The sequence below is a fragment of the Lygodium microphyllum genome, chromosome 23, assembly GCF_053477565.2.
Source record: "Lygodium microphyllum isolate KBCC chromosome 23, Lygodium_microphyllum_v1.1.10, whole genome shotgun sequence".
NCBI lineage: Eukaryota > Viridiplantae > Streptophyta > Polypodiopsida > Schizaeales > Lygodiaceae > Lygodium > Lygodium microphyllum.
Window position 1 is genome coordinate 100,571,221 of NC_141157.1, and position 22,599 is coordinate 100,593,819.

A 22,599-nucleotide genomic window follows, 5' to 3' on the forward strand; every position below is an offset into this window, starting at 1 on the left:
TTCCTTTTGTCTCAATGTGCTCTTCTCTCTCTCTCTCTCTCTCTCTCCATTCTACCTGCCATTACTGAACACATGTTGATCATTTTGGGCTGCCAAAGGAGACCTCTTGCACACCAACTGCTAGCACATTTGCGTGCTACTCTTCATTGCTTGTTTTGCTGCTTGCAACCCTTGTGTGTGCACTGCTATTCTCTAATCACGTGGATGCACTAGTGTGGCTAGACGACCTAGACATGCACGGAGAGAGAGAGAGAGAGAGAGAGAGAGAGAGAGAGAGAGAGAGAGAGAGATGTGCGTGCACTATTCCTCCCCCGCTCTACATGTAGACCAAGTGCTCTTCCCCCGCTCACTATCGTATATAGAGAGATATATATAGAGAGAGGGAGAGAGAGAGAGAGAGAGAGAGAGAGAGAGAGAGACACTTGTTGATGTAGATGCACGTGCCCCCTACTCTATATGCCCACTACCCGCTCTTCCCCCATCCACTGCCGTTCACTCCTTACTGCCAGCACCCAATGACCCGCGCACATCATTGCTTGCTGCGTGCTTGATTATGATGACTGCATGCCCACTATCCCCTCTTTGAGAATCATCATCCCCATATGCGTCTCTTGCCCACGAGAGAGAGAGAGAGAGAGAGAGAGAGAGAGAGAGAGAGAGAGAGAGAGAGAGAGCTAATCATCATCCCCATGTGCGTCTCTTGCCCACGAGAGAGAGAAAGAGAGAGCTAATCCCCATCCCCATCTGTGTCTCCTGCCTGCAAGAAAACATATATATATATATATATATATATATATATATATATATATATATATATATATATATATATAGTTATTAACTTGTCAGAGAGAAAAAAGTAAGTTTTAAAATTCAAAATTTAAAGGTTTGGCAATAAGGTTGTAGGTTCGGGAAGCCCTTTAGATGTTCAGGGCCTCCCAAACCTACAGTGAAAATAATAATATAGTATAGATGTAAAATAAATAAATATATTTCTCTCTCATTTAAACTAAATTTTCTCTGTAAAATAAAAATCAATCTCTCTCTTTCTCTCTCTCTCTCAAAGTTTAAACTACATTTTTAATTATAAAATAAAAATCTATTTGCCGCATGTCTCACTACCTATCACGCTGTTGCTTGCTGCACTAATGAGAGAGAGAGAGGGGGGGGGGGGGGGAGGGAGGGAGGGACAAAGGAAGAATGATGGTTGCTGCCCTTTGTTGGCTGTCCCTCCGCCGCCAAGCTTTGCCTCACCGTGCTGTCCAATGACTCCATTGACCTGATTTACTCTGATGTATTCGCGTGTGGCCCAGCTCTAGATAGGGATGATACTTTGCAAGTATGACGTGGAAGAGTGAAACAGTGAAATGCGTCTTGAAAACAGAAAGGCAAAAAGGTCGAAAGACGTGGCATGCATTTTCGCCTAATTTACGAGTGAGTTTTCCTGAGATATTTTTCAGAGCCTTGCACTTTATGGCTGAGGGGACGAGAAATCTGCTTTCAATCTACCCATCGTCTCACTCTTTCTCGTCTTTATCTCTCTTTCTCTCTCTCGACTGTCTGTGTTCGTGTGTCTCTAGGGTTTTGCGCAGACGCTTCCATGGACCTTCATCCACGATTTTGCGAGAACGGGTGACCTCTCTCAGGTCTGTCATTCTTCTGTTTGCTTTAATGTTTCATTTTTACGCAAGGAAAACGTCTCCGTTTTGCGAATGTGTCGTTCGTTTATCCGTCAGTAAAAGCTAGTGGCGGTGGTTGTCAGTCGTAGCGCAGAGAGAGAAACTTGTACACGTTGAGGACCTAGGTGTACCTAGAGTGTGGCAGAGGGAAGGCTAACGAGGAGAGTCTCGTCCGGGAGATGGTTATACTGAGAGACGTTTAATTTAGTCTGATACGAATGTGCAGAATTCTTCATTGAAGCGACAAATTTCGGAGGCACTGGTTCACTGTCTGCTATTTCGGCAAGCTGTCGTGGCAGAATTTTATCCGAATTAACAGGTTACGTAAGTGAAGGATTCCCATTCCAGACATCTGCGTACAATTCAACTAAACAAATAGAAAAAGTTTCAAGGCAAGGGCCTTACCCAGTGAAATTTTCACAGGCTGCTTTTGTCTGCACACTGTTACAGCAAACCAAATGGCACACAGAGGTGATCTTTATTGGGACAGTGATAGTGATAGCTCAGAGTTGGGACATGGTGGCATGGAAGAATCAGAGGACTTTGAGCAGGGTGAAAGCTATATAACCTCGCCCACCCTTGTCAGCAGTCAAACTGGGCAGCCAAGTAGGCGGTTAGAGATGCTTTTACACTCTAGTCCTTGCGGCCTCATTGTGACTGATGCACTAGAGCCTGATCAACCTATTATATATGTGAACACTGTTTTTGAGTTCATCACAGGGTACAAAGCTGAGGAAATTCTTGGGAGAAACTGGTGAGCTGCTAACTGTTTCTCTTTTAGTTTATTGAAGTTTTTCAGTCTTGAACTGATCCTTAATGTAGTGAACATGTGTTGTATCACAGATTCCTCTTTGCTGTTTGAACTTTACTTTATGCGGGTTTCCGACCTTTGTCTTTTTGGCTGTTAGTGGCTTAATCGGAAGTCCAGCAATTCAAGAACTTGTTTAAGATGGAAAAATGCTTCATTTGCTACCCCAAATAGAAAACCAGCAGCTAAACAACATTTGCACTTTGCCTCACATTTTGGGGTAGGGACAAAGCAAATGAATTATCAGTTATTGAATTACATTGATGTATTGTTTGTTAATGACATTGCATAAATTCCCAAAATGGGAGAAAATTTAATGGTCCAAAGAATATAGCAATTACACCTTTCTAGTACTTATCTTGCTCCAATGAAGTATGAAGGATATTACTTCACCTTGGTAAAGGGAAGTGGGCTTGTTAGTCATTGGATCACATTGACAAATTATTTGTAAGTGCCATCTTGTGATGTCGCCCTCTGCAAATTACAAAGCACATCTATGATGATCAGCTGCCCTCTTTTGCTTATCCTACGATCTTTAAAGTGCATACTTAACCTTCTCTTTGTCTAGCTCCCTCATCCCATGGTGTTGAGTCATGTGCGACGTGCATTGATAGCTCCACCTTGACTCATGACACGGTCCCTCGTTGTGCCTCCGGCTTACCTTGTACATACTCTCTTGCTATGAAAATGAGCTCCTGCTCTCAAGATGGGCCACTCTGCAAACTCACATGCCTTCTTGGAGTTCTTGTGCGTGCGATGTCGTGTGTTTATTTCGTATTGTGTTAAGTTGGTGACATTGCAATGCAGTGTGGTGGGTCTAGTGCTCTTCGGGAGCCTGGACGGGTTATGGGTGTGCCCCACATGGGATTGCGAGGGTTGGATCATCACACTTGGTATCTCTCAGTTTGCACAAGGTTGGAATATAACCCTCTCTCTCTCTCTACCCCCAAGCCTAAAAAACGTCTTTCCCACTTGCATGGGCAAGTTTTGACAAGTAGCAGTGTTTTAATTCTATTTTTCAGCATTACTTGCATTATGAAATTAATTTTCAGCTTTGAAATTCTGAAAATTAATTTAATATTTTTTTAGTGCCCAAAAAATTAGTTTGACCAATCAATAATTAAATTGGTCTGGTCAATTCTTCTCTCAAAGTGTTCTTGAGTCTTCTCTAGTCCCTAGAGTGGCATTACTACCTATTATCTGTGCAACATTACTTAAGACAACTTTTGCCTTTGACATCCACTGATTTTCTTGGGCCCTTGGTTCGTAAATATGAAATAATCTCAGTTGCTTTTCACATGTGCAACACAAAATCAAAACATTTGATTATTAATTCATCCAAATGTTAAGTAGAGCAATCAAAATCTCACATCCTCGTGACAAACTGACCAACCCATCTAGATGTAGTAGCAAAGCTGGTCGGAGGGGTGTAGACTTGACTATATCCGATCCACAAGTCTCTTCAAACTCCGCTATTATGTGACTAAAATTTGGAACAAAAGAAGAAAAAGAAGGTGAAGGTGAAGATGAAGGTGGGGTGTCATTTTTCTTGGCGAGTTCATAATGCGTCCTCAAGTCTCCAATGATGGAGTAGCCTAATAAGACATTGTAGGATTCCAAGAAGAATGTGTTTGAGACATTATCAATTAGTTACGTGTTGTTTGTGTATCTCATACAAAATAAAGCCTCCACAACATCCGTAGGATACTCTTTGCAAGAGCACTAGCTCTGATACCATGTAAAGATATGCTAGGGTTTGCATTGAGGAAACACAAAAAGTACGACCACGATTGAGACACAAAGACTCAGACAACGATGTACAAAACTCAAACGTTAAACACAAAAATGCAAAATACAAAACGTAAAACTCAAATGTAAAATACAAACATAGATAGGGAAAGAAGAGAACTTTGAAGTGAATGAATCAATGCAGTAAATGAATGTAAGAGTGACAGAATGCTTAAGGACAGAGCAGTGAGGGTTCTAGTGTGGCGTCCATCGGAGATGGATCATGAGTGCTGAAACCACCAGTCTGAGTTGTAGGAGAGGGGCATGCAGCAAAACATAGTGTGTAACAGTGTGTCATAGATAAAGGCAGTAGTCACAAACAGTACGGTAGTTGGGTTGATTGAGCAGGCTGAAAATACGGCTGTTTGCCAAGGCTATACGGATAGGACAACAATTGGGAACATCCATCTAGGTGCTGAAGTGGTCAAGAAGCTGTCCAACACATAGCATATAGGAGAGTGACCAACAAGCTATTACTAGACTGCAAGGTGTAAAATGCACGCATGACAATAGGCTGATGATGGGGCTCTAGACAGCAAGGTGGCTGCTACAAACAGGTCACAAGCTAGTGAAAGGGGTGGGGTTGGAGTCACCAAGGGTTGGACAGCTTGTTGGAGGTGGTTGATGGCTGAAATTTGCATACAGATGCAAGAAATGTGCATAGAAGGATGGTAGCTTGTCTATTTATAGACATGGAATTAGGGTTTTGCATGTGGGACACTGAAACTCTCTAGAATCACTCCCCATTTAATGAAATTTTTGGTAATTGATTGTTTTGGGGCCATCTCAAAGATTGGGAGAGGAGGAGAGAGAGATAATATTGCAATTTTCCAGCCATTGGAAGCTATCGAAGAGCTAGCCCTATCTAATCAAGATGCCATTGGAGGTAGGTGACAACCACTATAGGGTGTCCACAAGTAGGTGACAACAATTTTGGGGTCCCCAAGGGCAAGCAATTGCATGTGAGGCTCTTGTTGATGGCAAGGTAACCACGAAATGTTTCACCCCCGAAACGTTTTACCCATGAAACGTTGCATTTCACCCCGAAACATTTCACCTTTGGGCAAGTCCCAAGCGAAACACCAAGTGAAATGGTCGAAAATATATGTGATATAGTTTTCTTTATAAATAATGAGTTGTAACTTACACATTTATTCCATGCAAGCCCTTTCATGACAATAAATGATGTTAATCATATATGTAAAATGTTTAAAGGCTCTCAAAAAAGCACAAAAAACAATTGTTTTTCATTAAAAAAATCTTGTTTTAGTTAGTTGTTTTACTTTGGGCGTTTCATGTTTCAGTGAAACATTTCAAACGTTTCAACTGTTTCGTGTTTTAGTGCTAGTGAAATGCGTTTCACGGTTACCATGGTTGATGGTAGGCTGTAGTTAATCAGCCTCACAATAGGACAACATTAAATTGTTACTAATTTTGGTGATGAAACTTTGAAATTTCTCTCTCTAGCTTTCTCTCTATTCTCTCAGCCAATTCATAACTTCCCTCCAGAGATCTCAGCCAAATTCATTCACTCTCTTAGAGCCTATTACTTGAAATTCAGCAACTGAAATATGGGGATTTTAGAGAATTTCAAAAGGCCAGCAAGCCAATATTAAGTTTGGGGCATAATTTATCATCCAAGGAGCAAGTTAAAGGCCAATCCCCAAGCAAACCAAGGGGCGAATTGGTTTGAAGGCTTGCTGGTTTTTATGGACAGCAAGATATATTGAGGATTGATGAAGATTAGGCTGGATCTCAATGTTCTTCAACCATTAACAATACAAGTTAAAGAAATATTGCAAGGGGCACCAATTTTGGGGCCAATAGGGTGTCCATTGTCCAAGATTAAGTGGTAAGATTTGCATTTCTAGTTTATGTGAATTTTATGCTTGTTGTAATCAGTGCTAGGTTATTTACCACCCTTGTCGAGGAGGAAGGCGGGTTTCACCCTAAATCAATTGCATTTGTTCATTGAAAATCAGCTTAAGTGTCCTCCTTGCATTTTCAGCCTGATCTACATACTAAAGAGATGGTTTATATGTTTTGGTTGTCGTTTCTCTATTCATTACACACTCACTTCCATTATGTCCCTCTCTCATCTTTAATTTGAATTGGTATTTCTTGCTTCAACTATTGAACTCTTAGTATTGGGCTATTATCCATAAGTTCCCCATGTATTCTCTCTAAAACCCTTGCTTATCCTCTCGAGTCTACATATTGTTAGGTTAGGGGTCAGTAGCATGTGCATGTGCACACACTCAATAAACAAGTAAACAACGAGAGAAGAGAGTACTGGAATGTCATATCCACTATGTGAGAATGATTTGAAAGTACAAATCCTAAGGTACTACGTACCACACCAAGACCGGTATTCACACGAGGGAAAAACTATTCTCCAGCTAGATGATAAAAAGTGCCCATGGATAAGAGAGCGTTCATACCAGAACTTAGGAGGAATATGGTAAGTGTAACTAACCCCCCTCGAGTGAATGATGTGAACTTATACAAGGGACATGCAAATCAATCTCCAAATGATATCAAGCCTAGGGCCTTGTGAAAGGCTTCAAACTTCTCTCTAGAGAGAGCTTTTCAAACACATCTTCCAAGTTGTCTTGTATAGGGACATAAACCAAGTCAATCTCCCTTACATGGAGTCCCTTTCTGGCATAATGATCATGCACCTCAATGTGCTTAGTGCAAGCATGAAAAACTGGATTCCTTGCAACTACCATGGCACTTTGATTGTCAGTATAGATAGGAGTGGGCGACTATTGTTTCATACTAAGATGGACCAAAAGGTGCCTAAGCCATACACATTCTAATGTAGTTATAAATGCTGCCTTGTATTCAGTTTTATAGGTATATGTAGCCATTATAGACTGCTTCTTGCTCAACCAAGAAATATATGAATCACCAAGCATGAAACAATTACTACTAGTAGACACCCTCATGTCAAAACGACCAGTCCAATCATTGTTTGCAAATGCATGCAAGTAAAGAAAAATGCCTTTAGGATTAAAAAGACCCAATGTTTGAGTGTCTTTGAGATAACGAAAAACACGTTTGATTACTTTCGAATGTGTAGTACCAAGGTTATACATAAAGCATGCCGACTGAGAGATTTCAAAGTGAATATCTAGCCATGTAAACACAAATACAATAAATAGCCAATGACTTGCTGATAAAGAGAAGCATCAAATGGATCTCTTGCATCCTCAATTGTAAACTTGTGGAATGTCTCAATTAGAGTAGAGATAGGATTGCCATCTTGCATGTGAACCATGTTAGACTTGTGGAAAAAATAGAAAATAAGCTTCAAAATTATTAGATTTAAGCAACATAAGAGTTGGTTGAGATGTGTCAAAAGACACAAGTGTTAAGAGCACTAAATGAGTGTCAATGGACACTATGCTTCTTCCTTGAGTTTTTCAAATATCCAAAATCCTTCAAGTTCTTTCAGATCCAAATGTTCCCCTTCATAGCGACGTTGCTTTTTGATCCTTCGATGTCGGCTCTTCCTATCATTGCGAAGCAGAATTCGCTCAAGAAGTTCCCCAATATACTTAGACTATTGCAAAATAATTGTCCCCTCAAGTGCAGTAAACTACATGCCAAGATAGTAGTGTAAGTGGCCAAGATCTGTCTCGTCAAAAGCATGTTGTGATTCAGCTTTTGAGGCTGAAATCAGTGTCTCATGAGGTCGAGTCAACATGTCATCCATATAAAGAATGAGAATTAAGAGATTATCCCTATCTTTGTAGACATAAAGTGTACTTTAAGTGTGTGAATTACTGAACCCAAGAGCAATCAAGTATGCACGTATCTTTTCATACCATGCCTTAGGTGCCCTCTTTACACCATAAAGGGTCTTATGCCCAGCACACTTTGCTTGCTCTCTAACAGCCTCTTTCTCTCTCTCAATGGTTGGAATAGACTTCCACTAGCCCTAGCCCCTAAAAACGTTTTTGCGACTTGTATGGGCAAGTTTTGGCAAGTGGCAGCCTTCTAATCCCATTTTATCGCTCAGCCATGAGCTCTTAAGCTTATGCTGCTCTAACCAATTGCTCTCACCCATTCCATCCTGCATTCACGATCTCACTAGACTGGATCATGATCATTCTAGACCATGATGTTGATTGAAGACTCAAGGATGCCGCTCACCAGCAACTTGATGATGATCTTGACTTCCTTGATCCTTCTTCATGGTAATGTGAATCACAAGCGATCAGAGTGAAGCCCAATCCTCATAAAGGCCTTACGGTGACTGACCTGCCATTAATTGAGAAAAACAGGAACCCCTCAATTGCTTCAAGAGGTAAGTGAGAAAGAATATGAGCATGTATGAATTTCTCATCTTCAGCTTCTTTAGTTTGTTTTGGGTGACCTTGGTCTCACTTTTTGCATAATCAACGAAGAAGATTTTCTTATCGACAAGAGGCTATGTAAGAATGTTATTTTTGTGGCTATTCAAAAAAACACCATGCCTTTTGAGATGTCCGAACCCAAGGTACATGTGCAACTTCCATGTTAGGTCTGTGCTTTAAGTTTATGCATACATTACTTAGCCTGTGAAACAAAACCCAACTACTGGCAAAGCAGATGTCAAAACCTCAAATACACTAACTTGTGTCTAGATCTGGATTCTGCCCTTTAGGTACCTTTATGCAACTGAGCTTACTAAGCTAAGGCTTACTGCTAGTTTATTTGTTACCAGCATGTTGTTAAACTTGTTCTAGGCATCTTCCCTAGTTGCTTTGACAAAGAGAGACATTTAATAGGTATGTGCTTCATATTTTGAAGAAGCTTTTTTCTAAGAGTTGGTTTTGGGTTTGTGTGCCACAGAGAGAGAGAGAGAGAGAGAGAGAGAGAGAGAGAGAGAAGTAGATAGATGCAGGGAGGGAGGGAGGGAGGGAGGGAGGGAGGAGTCTAGTTTGTGGGGAGAGGGAGGAAAAGAATCTTATTTCTGTCTATTTTGTTTTTGGCAGCCGTTTTTTGCAGTACAGAGGTTCTTTTGCACAGCGGAGACACCCTTTGGTAGATTCAACAGTTGTTACTGAAATAAGACGATGCATAAGTGAAGGACAAGAATTCAGGGGTGAACTATTGAATTTCAGGAAGGATGGAACTCCTTTAATGAATAAACTCTGTCTTACTCCTATTTTTGGAGATGATGGCATTATGACACACCTTATTGGGATTCAGTCTTTCACAGAGGCAAAGCTTGAGCTCGGTCCCCTACCAGGTCCACCATGGAAAGCTTCTTTCTGCCGAGGCTTCCGGTCCTCTGAAGATTTCAGTGCACATAAAGTTTCACATGTTAGTTCTGGTTATTGTGGGCTTCTTCGTCTTAGTGATGAAGTTCTGGTCTTAAATATTTTAGCACGGCTGGCACCCAGAGATGTTGCTTCACTTGGCATGGTTTGTTGGCGCCTTTACAGATTATCTAAAAGTGAAGATCTGTGGAAGCTTGTGTGTCGGAATGCATGGGGTATGCAAACAACATCATTATTGGAGAGTATGCCAGCTGCTAGGAAACAAGGTTGGGTCAAGCTTGCAAGGGAGCTTACGACACTTGAATCTGCTGCATGGAGGAAGCTAACAGTTGGGGGCTCTGTGGAACCATCGCGGTGTAACTTTAGTGCTTGTGCAGTGGGAAGCAAAGTTGTGCTTTTTGGTGGTGAGGGTGTGAACATGCAACCCATGAATGATACTTTTGTGCTGGACTTGAGTGCAGCTCATCCTGAGTGGCGTAATGTACAAGTCAGTTCTCCTCCACCTGGTCGTTGGGGACATACTCTTTCGTGCTTGAATGGCTCTTCATTGGTTGTATTTGGAGGCTGTGGAAAAGAGGGGCTGCTAAATGATGTGTTTGTGCTTGATCTAGATGAGCCAATCCCTACGTGGCGTGAAGTCACTAGCTCAGCACCACCGCTTCCAAGGTCATGGCATAGTTCTTGCACACTTGATGGCACTACACTTGTTGTGTCAGGTGGGTGTGCAGACTCAGGTGTTCTTCTCAGTGACACATTTTTGCTAGACCTAATGACAGAAAAACCCATGTGGCGAGAGATAACTGTAACTTACAGTCCTCCCTCGCGTTTGGGCCATTCAATCTCTGTGTATGGAAACAGGAAATTATTGATGTTTGGTGGCTTAGCAAAGAGTGGTCCATTAAAATTGAGGTCAAGTGATGTCTATATTATTGACTTGAATGAAGAAGAGCCTAAGTGGAGGTTTGTCACTGGCAGCTCAATGCCAGGAGGGTCCACACCAGGTGGTAGCGTCCCCCCTCCCCGTCTGGACCATGTTGCTGTTACATTACCAGGTGGAAGAGTCCTTGTGTTCGGTGGTTCAATTGCTGGTCTGCGTTCAGCTTCAGATCTTTTTCTGCTAGACCCCTTTGAAGAAAAACCTTTATGGAGAATACTGGATGTTCCGGGTCAAAGGCCAAAGTTTGCCTGGGGCCATAGCACTTGTGTTGTCGGTGGAACAAGAGCAGTTGTACTTGGGGGCCATACTGGTGAGGAATGGGTTCTCAATGAGCTTCATGAGCTCTCATTTACAAGCAATCTGGAACCTGATTAAGCAAAGTTTTGTGAGCTTAATTGTGGGATATTAGTGTGAATTTCAGAGCCACTGAGCGTAAAAGTGTATGCCACGAATAGGTTGTCTTACCTGGAGTGGTTGGTGTCAGCAATTGCAATGGCTCCTTGTTCTATCTCAAGAAGTGCCATCTTTAGTGGCTGTGAGAGGTAGTATTGGACCGAATCATCTTGGTGCAGAGTCTTGCTGCAGTGCATCGTGGGACTATTGGAACAGATGCATTATGAAGTTGCTGCAGGTCTGTTTGCAATGTCACTATTGGGTGTATTTGCAATGTTTATAGACTTTCTTGTGATGACGTGGTAGCAACTTGTAATGTCCTCTGCTGCTATGTTTTGTAAGACACATCCTAGTTTGTTGGTTTTTTACCTGGACGTATGATATAGAAGTGATGTTGGACCATTCCGTCTGAAATCCCCTGTTAATGCGAGTTGTGGATGACTAAATTATTCTGACATAGAAACTGTATGCATGAGCAACCTTTATGCAAAAGAGTTTCTCTGTTGGTCTGTTTTGGGAGGTCCTGCACCTCTCATGTTTTGCCTGTTCAAACTGTATGCATGAGCAACCTTTATTCAAAGGAGTTTTCTCTGTTGGTCTGTGTTGGGAAGTCCTGTACCCATCACGTTTTGCCTGCCCATACGAGGTGCTTTTAAAGCTACATGCAGTATCCTCTTAATACATCAGTTCTCAAGTAGTTCCAAAACGTGCATGCCGGAACTGTATAAATTTATTACCTTGGTGGTGACAGATATATTGAACTGTACACTGTACATAGCCAAGCCCTATTAGATTATTTGAAACCCTTGTCAATGTAAGTTTTGATGACCGAATTATTCTCAACATAGAAATCGTATACATGAGCAATTATGCAAACGAGTTTCTCTTTTGGGACAATTATGCAAACGAGTTTCTCTTTTGGGAGGTCTTGTACCCATCCGTTTTGCCTGCCCATACATGAGCAATTATGCAAAGGAGTTTCTCTTTTGGGAGGTCTTGTACCCATCTGTTTTGCCTGCCCATACAAGGTGCTTTTGAAGCTACATGCAATATCCTCTTACTGCACGAGTTCTCAAGAAGTTCTAAACGTGCATGTCAGAACTGTATAATTTTTTTGTTTTCGTTAAATAGTTTGAACTGTACACGGCCAGGCCCAATTAGACTTTCTTGTGCAATGGTAAATTGGTTTTAGTTATGACCAGTCACTTCTGGCTTATTTTTGAACTTAAGAGGGCTGCAATATAATTGATGTACGAATTGTATTCTACAGGGCCTATTAGACTTTGACCTATCAGTGGTAGGTCATTGTTTGTGGATTTGTTGGCAAACAAGGTGTCTAAGGTTTGGCTCAGATGTTGGCATGTAAATGCAATCTTGATGTTGTACTGTATTACAGGGTACACTGTTCGAAGCTAGCTTTCTTAATAAGTATGAATAACCCAGGTAAACCCACTCCACCAAGATGAAAAAGTGAGGCATCTCTGATGGCCTATGTATATGTGGCATGGAGGGGTCCCTCCAACATGTTTTTTGGGATGAGTGCCTGTGTTTGGGTGGATATGGGCACTGATTTCAAGTCCCTTTTCCCAAGTTCATCTCTAACAACTTGTAGGCATGGGTGTTGGGAATCTTTGACCCCACTGAGGAGCATATGTATCTTGCTGCTCAATCACTTAGGCTGGTTACTTTGGGCCTCCTTTGGCTTGCTAAAAAGCAAGCGGTCTTTCATGGCATCTCTAATCTACCTTCTTGGACGGAGATAGTTTCTAAAGTTAGTGTTATATGAAGTTAGTGTTATATGGGAGCTGATTGGTAAACTTAGGATACTTGGCATTTATGACGTGGCCAAAATCTCATCTTTTGTAAGGCACCAAGCTTTTGTAACTGAAGGTATTTCTTTATTAATCAATACGAACTATTTTAACATATTATGTTGATACTAAGGACACTAGTGAGATCATGCCATAGTTTTCAAGAGGTGTATATGTAGAGTGGGGCCAAGTTCTTGAAACTTTTGATTATTAATGAGCAAAGTCCCTAATGAGCAAATCTCCCACTTAAAGGCGAATCTGTCTTAGTGAGGAGTGAAAAGAAAAGGAAAAAAGACAGTACAACATGTACACACGTACAACAGGATGAGGAAAGACGTCATCTCATCCCATGCCCATCAACCTCCTGAGGAAGGCAAAGCGCTCTGTAGAGGCTTTTTGTGAGCAGATTTGCAGGATTCTGGTCAGTTGAGATCTTGACAAGAACAATAGACTTGTTCTCAACGACCCTACGTATGAAGTGATACCTTAACCTCAATGTGTTTCGTCTTCGCATGGAAGATCGAATTCTTGGCTAACTGAATAGTACTCATAGAATCCGAATGCAGTGTAGGGGTAGCATCAATACCAAGGTTAGCAACCAAATGACCCAACCAAATGGTCTCCTTACAAGTCTCAGTGGTTGCAACATATTCAGCCTCTGTAGTAGAAAGGGCCGTGCATTTCTGTACCTTGGACATCCAAGAAACAGCACCTCCAGCATAGGTGAATACATAGCCGAAAGTGGACTTCCTACTATTTGCATGTCCTGCATAATCAGAGTCACTGTACCCCACGACTTCTGTATCCTGGCTGCCATAGCATATGCACATATCTATAGTGCCCTTCAGGTACCTCATGATATCCTTCACGGCATCCCAATGCTTCTTGTCAGGTATAGCCATATAGCATGCCACAACACCAACAGTAAAGACAATATCTGGACGAGTGGCGACCATGGCATATATAAGATTGCCCATTGGGGATGCATAGGGAATCTTGGCCACCTTGGCCCTCTGCTCATCTGTTTGCGGACAATCAGCTTGTGATACTTTCACATAAGAAGGCAATGGATAGCCAATAGGCTTTACGTCCTGTATGCGGAAGCGCTCAAGGACTTTATGAATGTATTCCCTCTGTGACAAGTAGAGGAGTCCCTGATGCTTGTCACGTCTAATGTGCATACCAAGTATGTGAGTGGCCTGTCCCAGATCTTTCATCTCAAAGTTTTTCTTGAGCTGAGTCTTAAGAGTATCTAGCTCATCATGAGCTTTCCATGCTATCAATATATCATCCACATAGAGTACCAAAATCAATAAAGAACCATTACAGGCTTTCTTCGTGTAAAGACACGGCTCCATAACACTCATGCTGTAGCCCTGTGACTGCATAAAGGCATCAAACTTATGATACCACTCCCTAGGTGTCTGCTTCAAGCCATAAAGACTTTTCTTTAATTTGCACACTAGGTACTCCTTGCCAGGTTTTGCAAAGCCCTTAGGCTGCTCCATATAAATCTCATCATGCAAGTCCCCATGTAAGAAAGCCGTCTCGATATCCATCTGGTATAAATCCAAGTCAAGCTGAGCAATCAAAGCCAAGACTAAGCGCAGGGTGGTCATCTTAATCACAGGAGAAAAGACCTCATCAAAGTCCACACCATGCTCCTGCTTAGAACCCTTTGCTACCAATCTAGCCTTGTATACCGGCTTGGGGTGTCCAGGGGTACTTTTCAGCTTGTACACCCACTTGCATGGCAAAGCCTTCTTGTCCTTAGGTAAGGAAACCAAATCCCAAGTCTTATTCTTATGCAAGGAGTCTATCTTAGACTGCATAGCTCTCTTCCAGGAGTGTCTGTCATCCTTGCGCATAGTCTCATCATAAGTGAAAGGCTCTCTTGCATTTGTAACCAAGACATAATGCATGGAGGGCTGAAATCTATTAGGTGGACGTTTGTCTCTAGTAGACCGTCTCACGGCAGGCTCTGCTGCCTGCCCAACTGCCTATCCAATATCCTGACCATGAGCATCTGTTGCAGCTGTAGGCTGTTCAACTGGCTGTGCGGGAGCTCTCGGCTTTTCCTGAAATATAACCCTGCGGATCTCAACTCTCTCAGGTTGCCTATGCATCTTGTCTTCATGGAAGACTACATCATGACTGCAGATGACTTTCCGCGCCTGCGGATTCTAGAGATGGTAACCCATCTCGCCTGCATCTCCATAACCAAGGAAAATGCATTTGACACTCTTAGGATCCAACTTACTTATCTTGTCCCTGGGCACATGGAAAAATGCCTCACATCCAAAGACACAGAGATGCGCATAAGAGGGAGGTTTTCCAGTCCATACCTCCTCGGCAACGTGGAAATCCAAACCACTAGAAGGTGATCTGTTTATGATATGCACAGCTGTACTAACTGCCTCAGCCCAAAAGCTCTGTGGTAGGCCTGCGTGGCTAAGCATACTACGTACACGCTCCTGGATGGTTCTATTCATCCGCTTAACTAAACCATTTTTTGGGGGGGGTGTAGAGGGCGGTCGACTGACGCTTAATACCCCTCTCATTACATAACTGCTCAAAAGCACGCGAGACATACTCACCCTCATTATCTGTCCTTAGGCATTTTAGCCTATACCTAGACTGGTTCTCAACCAATGCAAGCCATCTCTGAAATACAACCAAGGCATCGGATTTTAGCTTAATGGGATAAGCCCAAACTTTCCGTGAAAAATCATCTATGAAAGTAACAAAATACTTGGCACCACCCATAGACTGACAAGGCATGGGCCCATAGACATCCGAATGTACCAATGCCAAGGGCTCACTCATGCGTGGCCTACCAGACTTCTTATGCGTAGACCTAGTCTGCCTGTCATAAAGACAATGCTCACATGAATCAAAACATGCATAATCAAGGGGCGGTAAGTACTGCAAACTAGAAAGCATTTTCATTCCCTTCAAAGACATATGGCCCAAACGGGCATGCCAAAGAGATACATGTGGGATAAAAATCACAGACAAAACATGATCAAGGGAAGAAGCAGATACAATCAAGGGATAGAGGCTGCCAGCCTTGGCACCTTTCGCAATCACAAGTTTGCCATGAGTGATCTTCCATGCATAGTCTCCAAAAGATACATGATAACCTGCATCATCAAGTTGTCTAGCTGACATGAGACTACGTGTCAAAGCAGGTACATGATGTACATCCTACATAACAAAACTGCTGCCAGAAGGAAACTGCAGCCTAACATCACCAATGCCCACAATATCAAGAGAGCTGTCATCACCCAGGCGCACAGAACTCGAAACAGTACGATATGAATGAAACCAGTCTCAGCAAGGTGTCACATGAAAGGACGCACCTGAGTCCAAGAGCCAACACTGTGCATACATAGAGTGTATCTCTGTCATTTGCGAAGCACTAGAAGAAGCTGCAAGGATATAATCATCATCAACATCCTCAGGCTGCATAACATTGATCTCTTCAATTTTAACACTGGACTTTGTAGGCACTATGCTGCGATCAGAAGACTTATCCTACACTTTGTCTTTCCCCTTATCTTTGCGCCTTTCATTGCACAGTTCATAGCATTGTGGCCTAATATGGCCCTTTTTCCCACAATGGTGACAAGTAACATTTGCATTCCTGCCACGGGATTTGTTACATGACTTCCCACAAGACTTGGACCGAGATTTCTGAGAATCCCGTCCATGGCCACTGCCACTGCCACTGCTATGCTTTCCATACCCATCATTTCCTGCCTCTAACTGTCATAGCATGCGACACACGAGAGGCATCCAAATTCTTACGATTAACCTCTTCCTACAGAAGAGCACTCTCAACATCAGATAATTTCAAGGTAGTAGTAGAGGCACATAATGCAGTGCGGAATACATCCCATGACTCATTAAGGGTAAAAGTGTAACCAAAGCTGCTGCCCACCAAGTACTAGTGAAAGTATATCATTTTATAATATTTCAGCATGAAAAATCCATGTCAGTCCGGAGTTATATGCTTGCTGTAATAAATGACAGTAGGGTACTGTGAGAGTCAATTGCTGACCAAATCACTGCAACAAGTCAATAAATGATAGCCAAGACATGACCAGCCATACACATGCATAAATCAGCACCAAATAGTTATCAAGACCCTGAGCAAACACTTAAACATGTCACCAAAGCATCCGTCAGTGAGTAGGCATACCCCCTAGACAATAGGACAAAGTATACATAACATTGGCAAGACCTGACACCAGTAGGTGTATGGTCACAAGAGTGCAAAGCCCAAGCTCAGGTCAAAAGCAATTCCAAGATATCAGTGCATGAACCATGCAACATGTAAGTGTAAGAGATCCCAAAGTCTCAAGTATCTGCAAAATGCTCAAATAGCGTAAACGTTCTGCTCAATATCGGTTAAGCATACAAGATGCTCCCACTGGCTCAAAAGGCGGATAAACGAGCTCAACAGCTCAAGCAAACCAAGTCAAAGTACCAAAGACAGGTAACCAAGTCAATGCCTCAATAGCATCCAAGGTTGTAATGGAAAAAGCCAAGTCATAACGGAAAAATCCAAGTCAATGTCCAACTGCTCAAGGGAATACTCAAATGAATGTCGAGACGAGCTCAAACAATTGCCATCCACAGGCAAAGTATAAAGCATTCACCAAGACATCATAACCCGTATTGGGTAGCCTAGGCATAAACCATATCATAGATGAAATGCCAGCTGTAAAGAAGTGACAGTCAAACCCAAATCGAGCTCTAATCTCAGCTCAAAAGCATTCCGGAGCATAAACAAGACATGTGGCATAGTCCAAATACATCATGACATCATACCGAGTAGCCGGGAGCACCCCGTGACCAATAGGCATAACCCAATTGTAGCATAAATAACTTCAACCTTGAAGTTTCCAGCAACACATAACCTCTGTAAACTAAGTAAATCAGTGCTCAATCCAAGCTCAAATCCATAGGCAAACCATAGGCATACATTCCCGTATGTATAGGTACCAACCGGGCATAATGGGGCATCAAATGCCAAGACCTGTAAGCATAAAATCGAAGTAACAGGTGGCTGCCCTATTTTAGACAGATTTGGGATTGTTCAAAACAGTCAATGACTAAGCTAAATCAGCTCCAAATGCATCTCACATAAGAGGCATAACATCCACAAGTGATCTGGTATCAATAAACATTAGTAGAAGCATCACATAAGCCATAGGCATACAAATACATGCTGTCTTAGACCTGAAATTTGTTATAGAATATTCAATCATCAGAATTTGGCAAATCCGACATCACCATCACGTCCGGAGCGTGCCAAAACCCCAAGTTAGATTCTTACCTTGCCTGAATTGGGTTCTGAATGCCCGAGATGACAAAAAGAGTGATTTTTGGGCCAGATTTTGAAATAGGCGGAAAAAAAACGTGAGCTGACTAGGGGTTCTGCTATCCCACGTGTCAACAATGGGGCCCAAAGGGGGCACAAATGGGGGCCAAAGAAGGCCTACACCAAGCCTCAACGAGCCTTGATAGGCTGGAAGCAAGATCCAGGTGAAGGAAGCTCCAAGAGGTGTGAGCTATGGCTGCCCACAACCTGTGAAAACCCTGTTTACCTAGACCTGTGGACTGAGATAAATCTCTGAAATAATGAAGCAATACCTCAATGCCAATTCCCTGATGGTGCCTCAATAGGCCGGGAAGAAGCTCGGGAAGCCGGGGGGTGATGGGAGCTCAAGAGAATGAGCTATGGTTGCCGAGAAGGAGACCCAATGCGAGTGGGGAGTCGATGGGAAGTTGAGAATGCCATGAGCCAAGCTCAAGAGTCGGAAGCCATGCTCTGATACTAGTTGAAAGGTGAGAAGGATCGAAGCTTGCACTCGAGAGCTATGGCGAGAGAGCAAGAGCAAGAAAGAGAGAGACAAGAAATGGGAACTCCAACAGTCACAATGTGTGTCCAGGCATTTCTTTATTCAAAATGTCACTAAAAGAATAAAGAATAAAGAATAAAGTGACGGTGATGGGCGCCCGCCACCTGCAGTGTGCAGTGGTGGTGACTGTCAGTGTAGTAATACACGGGCGGCTAAGCAGAGGTGCCTTTACCCCCAACAATCACCACTTGCTTGCCATAGTAATATTCCATCACATGGTCTACTCTATCATCCACCATGCCAAAACTAACACTAAGTTGTTGAAGTTATTGGGTGACAAAAGAAGCCATAGCAAGTTGAATAATATAGTCATGACTAAGCATATACACATTGAGGCCAGGTGGCAATTAAAGACTGAAATGATAGAGGGCCACAATCATCATCTACAAACATTTTTTAGTACACTAATATTCAACCTCAATGCATGCCAATCAGTTGTCATTCTATTGTGCATCACTAACACTTATAATCAAAATCCACACACATGAAATATTAGACAATTCCCATATAGTGAATGATCCATGATAATTCACACATTGTGAATAATGAGAACGTCATGAGCTCCTATGAGGGAGGGGCTTCATACCTAGCAAAGTGTGGTTGGGGCAAGGGCTATCAGTCCAATGGGTGTTGGACACCATAGGGAAAATACAGGAAAAGAGCCCCTTTTCCCACATTGGAAAATGTAAAAAACTTCATGTGAAAGCCGAAGGTGGCACACTGTTTCCAAATGTGCCATTGGTATTAAGGGTATGTTTGCACCTAGGCCCACTTATATGATGCTATCAATGGTGATAAAACACTATAACATTTTATATGTGTATGTATGTATGTGTACTTTTAGATCTTGGCACATGACACAACAAATTATTCCAACCAATTTGACTCAATCTAATTGCTGTAACAAACAATCAATGACATGGCTACTCCCACACTGCATGGAGTTGGCTAACGACATCTTATTTTGTTTGGGATTAGTTTTTTATGGGCCACTTGTGGCTAGTAGGAAGGGTTTGAGTAGTTGCTTGTAGCCAAGTTTTGAAAAGTGAATGGTCACAATACCAAACCCATTCTTGAAAAACTTAATGGGCATTCACCCAATAAAACTTTAATAATCTCTTATATATTTCAAAATGAATGCACCAAAGAAAACACTCCGAAGCACCAAATTGCAACTAAGCCTACGTGGCACTCATACAAAAATTTGAGCAAGATATCAAGAGTATACATACATACATACATACATACATACATACATACATACATACATACATACATACATGTGTGTGTATAAGTGCATTAATGGCTGCTCTCTCTCCCTCCCCTCTCTCTCTCCTCATATGCATAATAAATTCTCACTTTTTCTATGCACTTGAAATTGAAGATTGAACCTTGCTTTTTTCTTTAATAATAGTTCGCATTAGATATCTCTCTAGCTCCCTTCTCTCTACACCAATATTCAAGCCATTAATGGATTATGGCTTCTCACATATATATTTCTCTTGTGATCCTCACATATGGGTATCATGGTGAAGGGCATGTGAACCTTTTTATACATGGTGCTAATGTGGCAGAAAAGATTTTCTCACTTTGGTTGAACTATTGTGCCTTAAAAATATGGGGAAAAAAGTGTTAAAGGATTAGTATTATAAGACTTGCGGTTCATGACAATGGCTTAACCTTGTCTTTTTCTAAGAAAGTGACTTTTTAAAGCAAAAAACTATGAATTTCAAGTGTGCCAAAATTGCTTGTGGAGATACTATGGTTGATGAAAAGGAACTATAGCCTTGTGTGACAATATCTCGTGTGTGAGGAACATGCACCTCACACATCAGGAACAATGGAAACTTACCATGGTTGATGATGGTATTGTTATTGGTTTGAGGAAGGTTGCATGCCAAAATTAATGGTATTGCAATTTTGTACTCATCATGTTCCAATAAAACAATTGAACTGCATTCAGTAACCTTGAATATAGAGATTTCCCGTAGTTTTTGGACTATCTCTAGTTTCATGACTATGTTGCTTCCAAATCATAAGCGAATATAATTATACTTACTTTTTTTGCTTTCGTTGCTCATGTGTGTGACCCCTTTCAACACTCTCATTTGCTTTAGAAATAGTTGTTTATGCAACATGATTGCACATTAAAAACTTCTTTGTTCATCCCTTAAGTAGATGTAATGATTAAATATCACACACTTTAAGTGACTCTCTCAAAATAACTTACAATTAAAAATCAAGAGCAAAACAACTCTCATGCTTATTTGGTACAATACATGAGGCAAATTGTCTTGTTGGCGTTGTCCACCATTGGAAAATTTGACCCCATTTAGCTTAGGCTAAGGGTTTAGTTTCACTTCCACATAACTACAATTAAGAAGCTTACTTCAAGCAAAGTCAAGTTTTGCTTTATAGGAGCTTAAGTTTAAGAACTCATGTTGAGCTGTTTTGAATAGCTACCATAAAACACTTACATATTTCAAATACACACGTGCACATGCACAAAGCAATTTTATTAAAGTAAAGTCCTAGCCCACCATTGCCTACACCTTTGATGTGAGCAAACTCCCTATGGCAGTGAGCCCCAGAGCTTCATCATGCTCATGTAGGATGTAGCCCACATCTTAGGCCTATGATTATGGGCAACGAAAAAGAGAACTTTTTCAATTTTATGTTGCATTCAATTTTTTGGTTGGATGACAAACAATTCTTCAAATTTGTCTCATTTTTCATGTAGTGTACATTTGTTTCAACAATAGACTCCTTGGTAGGTAGTCCAAATAGGTGCTAGGATTCTACTTTCCTAGAGTCTTTTTGCTATGCCTTTTGCTTTAACAACGATTTATTATCTACTTCAAACAAAACTCTCCTCTTAAATACTCAAGTGTGATGGGTTTAGGTGTGAGCACATAATTAAAGTCATTTCTTGAATATGAAGTTGAATATATATTTGTAACCATGTTCGAAGGCAAATTTACGAGTGTTCACACATTTGCAACTCACATCCAAGACACTCCACCTAATCATTGCATAAGAGAGAAAAAGTTACAAGTGTACATATTGTGTAACTTACATACATGACATTGCACCTCCAACTCACCATTACATAAGAGAGAATAGAAAGAATGTTTATTTAAAAGCAATATCCTCCAGGAGGTCCCTCAGATGCATGCACATGAAAAGAGAGACTAGTGTGTAGGAATTCCAACAATCACAACTTGTGACTCACCTTCCCTTATTCTATTATCATGGTAAGAATAAAGAATAAAGTGACAATGGTAATACTTACACGTTGGGCTGCTTTACAATAATTACTATATCCTCAATTGGCACCTTTGCCAGGGCATCAGAGTTCCCTCTTATGCCACCCTTGTTGCTACCTCTATGGTCAACAAGCCATCTCTTTGTATGGACCTCCTGAACTGAAAATGATAGGCTAGAGGATAAGAAAACACTATGCATAATTTGTAGAGGAAGATAGAGAGAGTATGAAAAATCATTACTTGTGCAACTATATATACATATATATGGTACATTGAACAAGGTAGGTGAGCTCCTTTTCCTAATATCTAAGATATTTACAAATGGGATCCTTTTGTCCACATGTTGCATATCCTTATCTCTTTAAAACAAATATATTATCCTACAATACTTCTATCCTAACATCCCCCCTCAAAAGGATTCCATAATGATTGTGAAATAGAAGATACAATTGAAGGAAAGAAGAACAATGAAGATTACATAAGGATAATACATGCATCGATGAATCTGAACTATGTACCCCTCTTCCCTAGAGCATGCAAAGGATTTGCATTGCAATCTTATATTTTGGGTGAGGTAAGAAAGTAAGTGGCATTGTCACAAGAGGGAACATAATTAAGTGTAATACGAGAGTTTTCCACCACTAGTTATCATACAAAGTGATAATGCACGTTAATGTGATAGAGCTTAAGACTTAATTTTGGCCCTCAAGCTACAGA

The 22,599-nt window shown here is 41.4% G+C and overlaps 1 protein-coding gene across 6 annotated transcripts; it reads left to right on the forward strand.

The window, feature by feature from the left end:
- Positions 1-1,441: 1,441 nt before the first annotated feature.
- On the forward strand, positions 1,442-11,751 carry LOC148016527 (adagio protein 1-like). Of its 6 annotated transcripts, none has more exons than XM_087664814.1 (4): positions 1,505-1,643; positions 1,903-2,000; positions 2,100-2,430; positions 9,258-11,751. In XM_087664814.1, the coding sequence occupies exons 3-4, from the start codon at positions 2,135-2,137 to the stop codon at positions 10,855-10,857; spliced, it is 1,896 nt and encodes a 631-aa protein (XP_087520940.1). In that variant the 5' UTR covers positions 1,505-1,643; positions 1,903-2,000; positions 2,100-2,134; the 3' UTR covers positions 10,858-11,751. The 6 variants fall into 6 exon arrangements, with proteins under 6 accessions (XP_087520944.1, XP_087520940.1, XP_087520942.1 ...); XM_087664816.1 differs by having other exon boundaries at positions 2,127-2,430; XM_087664815.1 differs by having other exon boundaries at positions 1,903-1,995.
- The last annotated feature ends 10,848 nt before the right edge of the window (positions 11,752-22,599 follow it).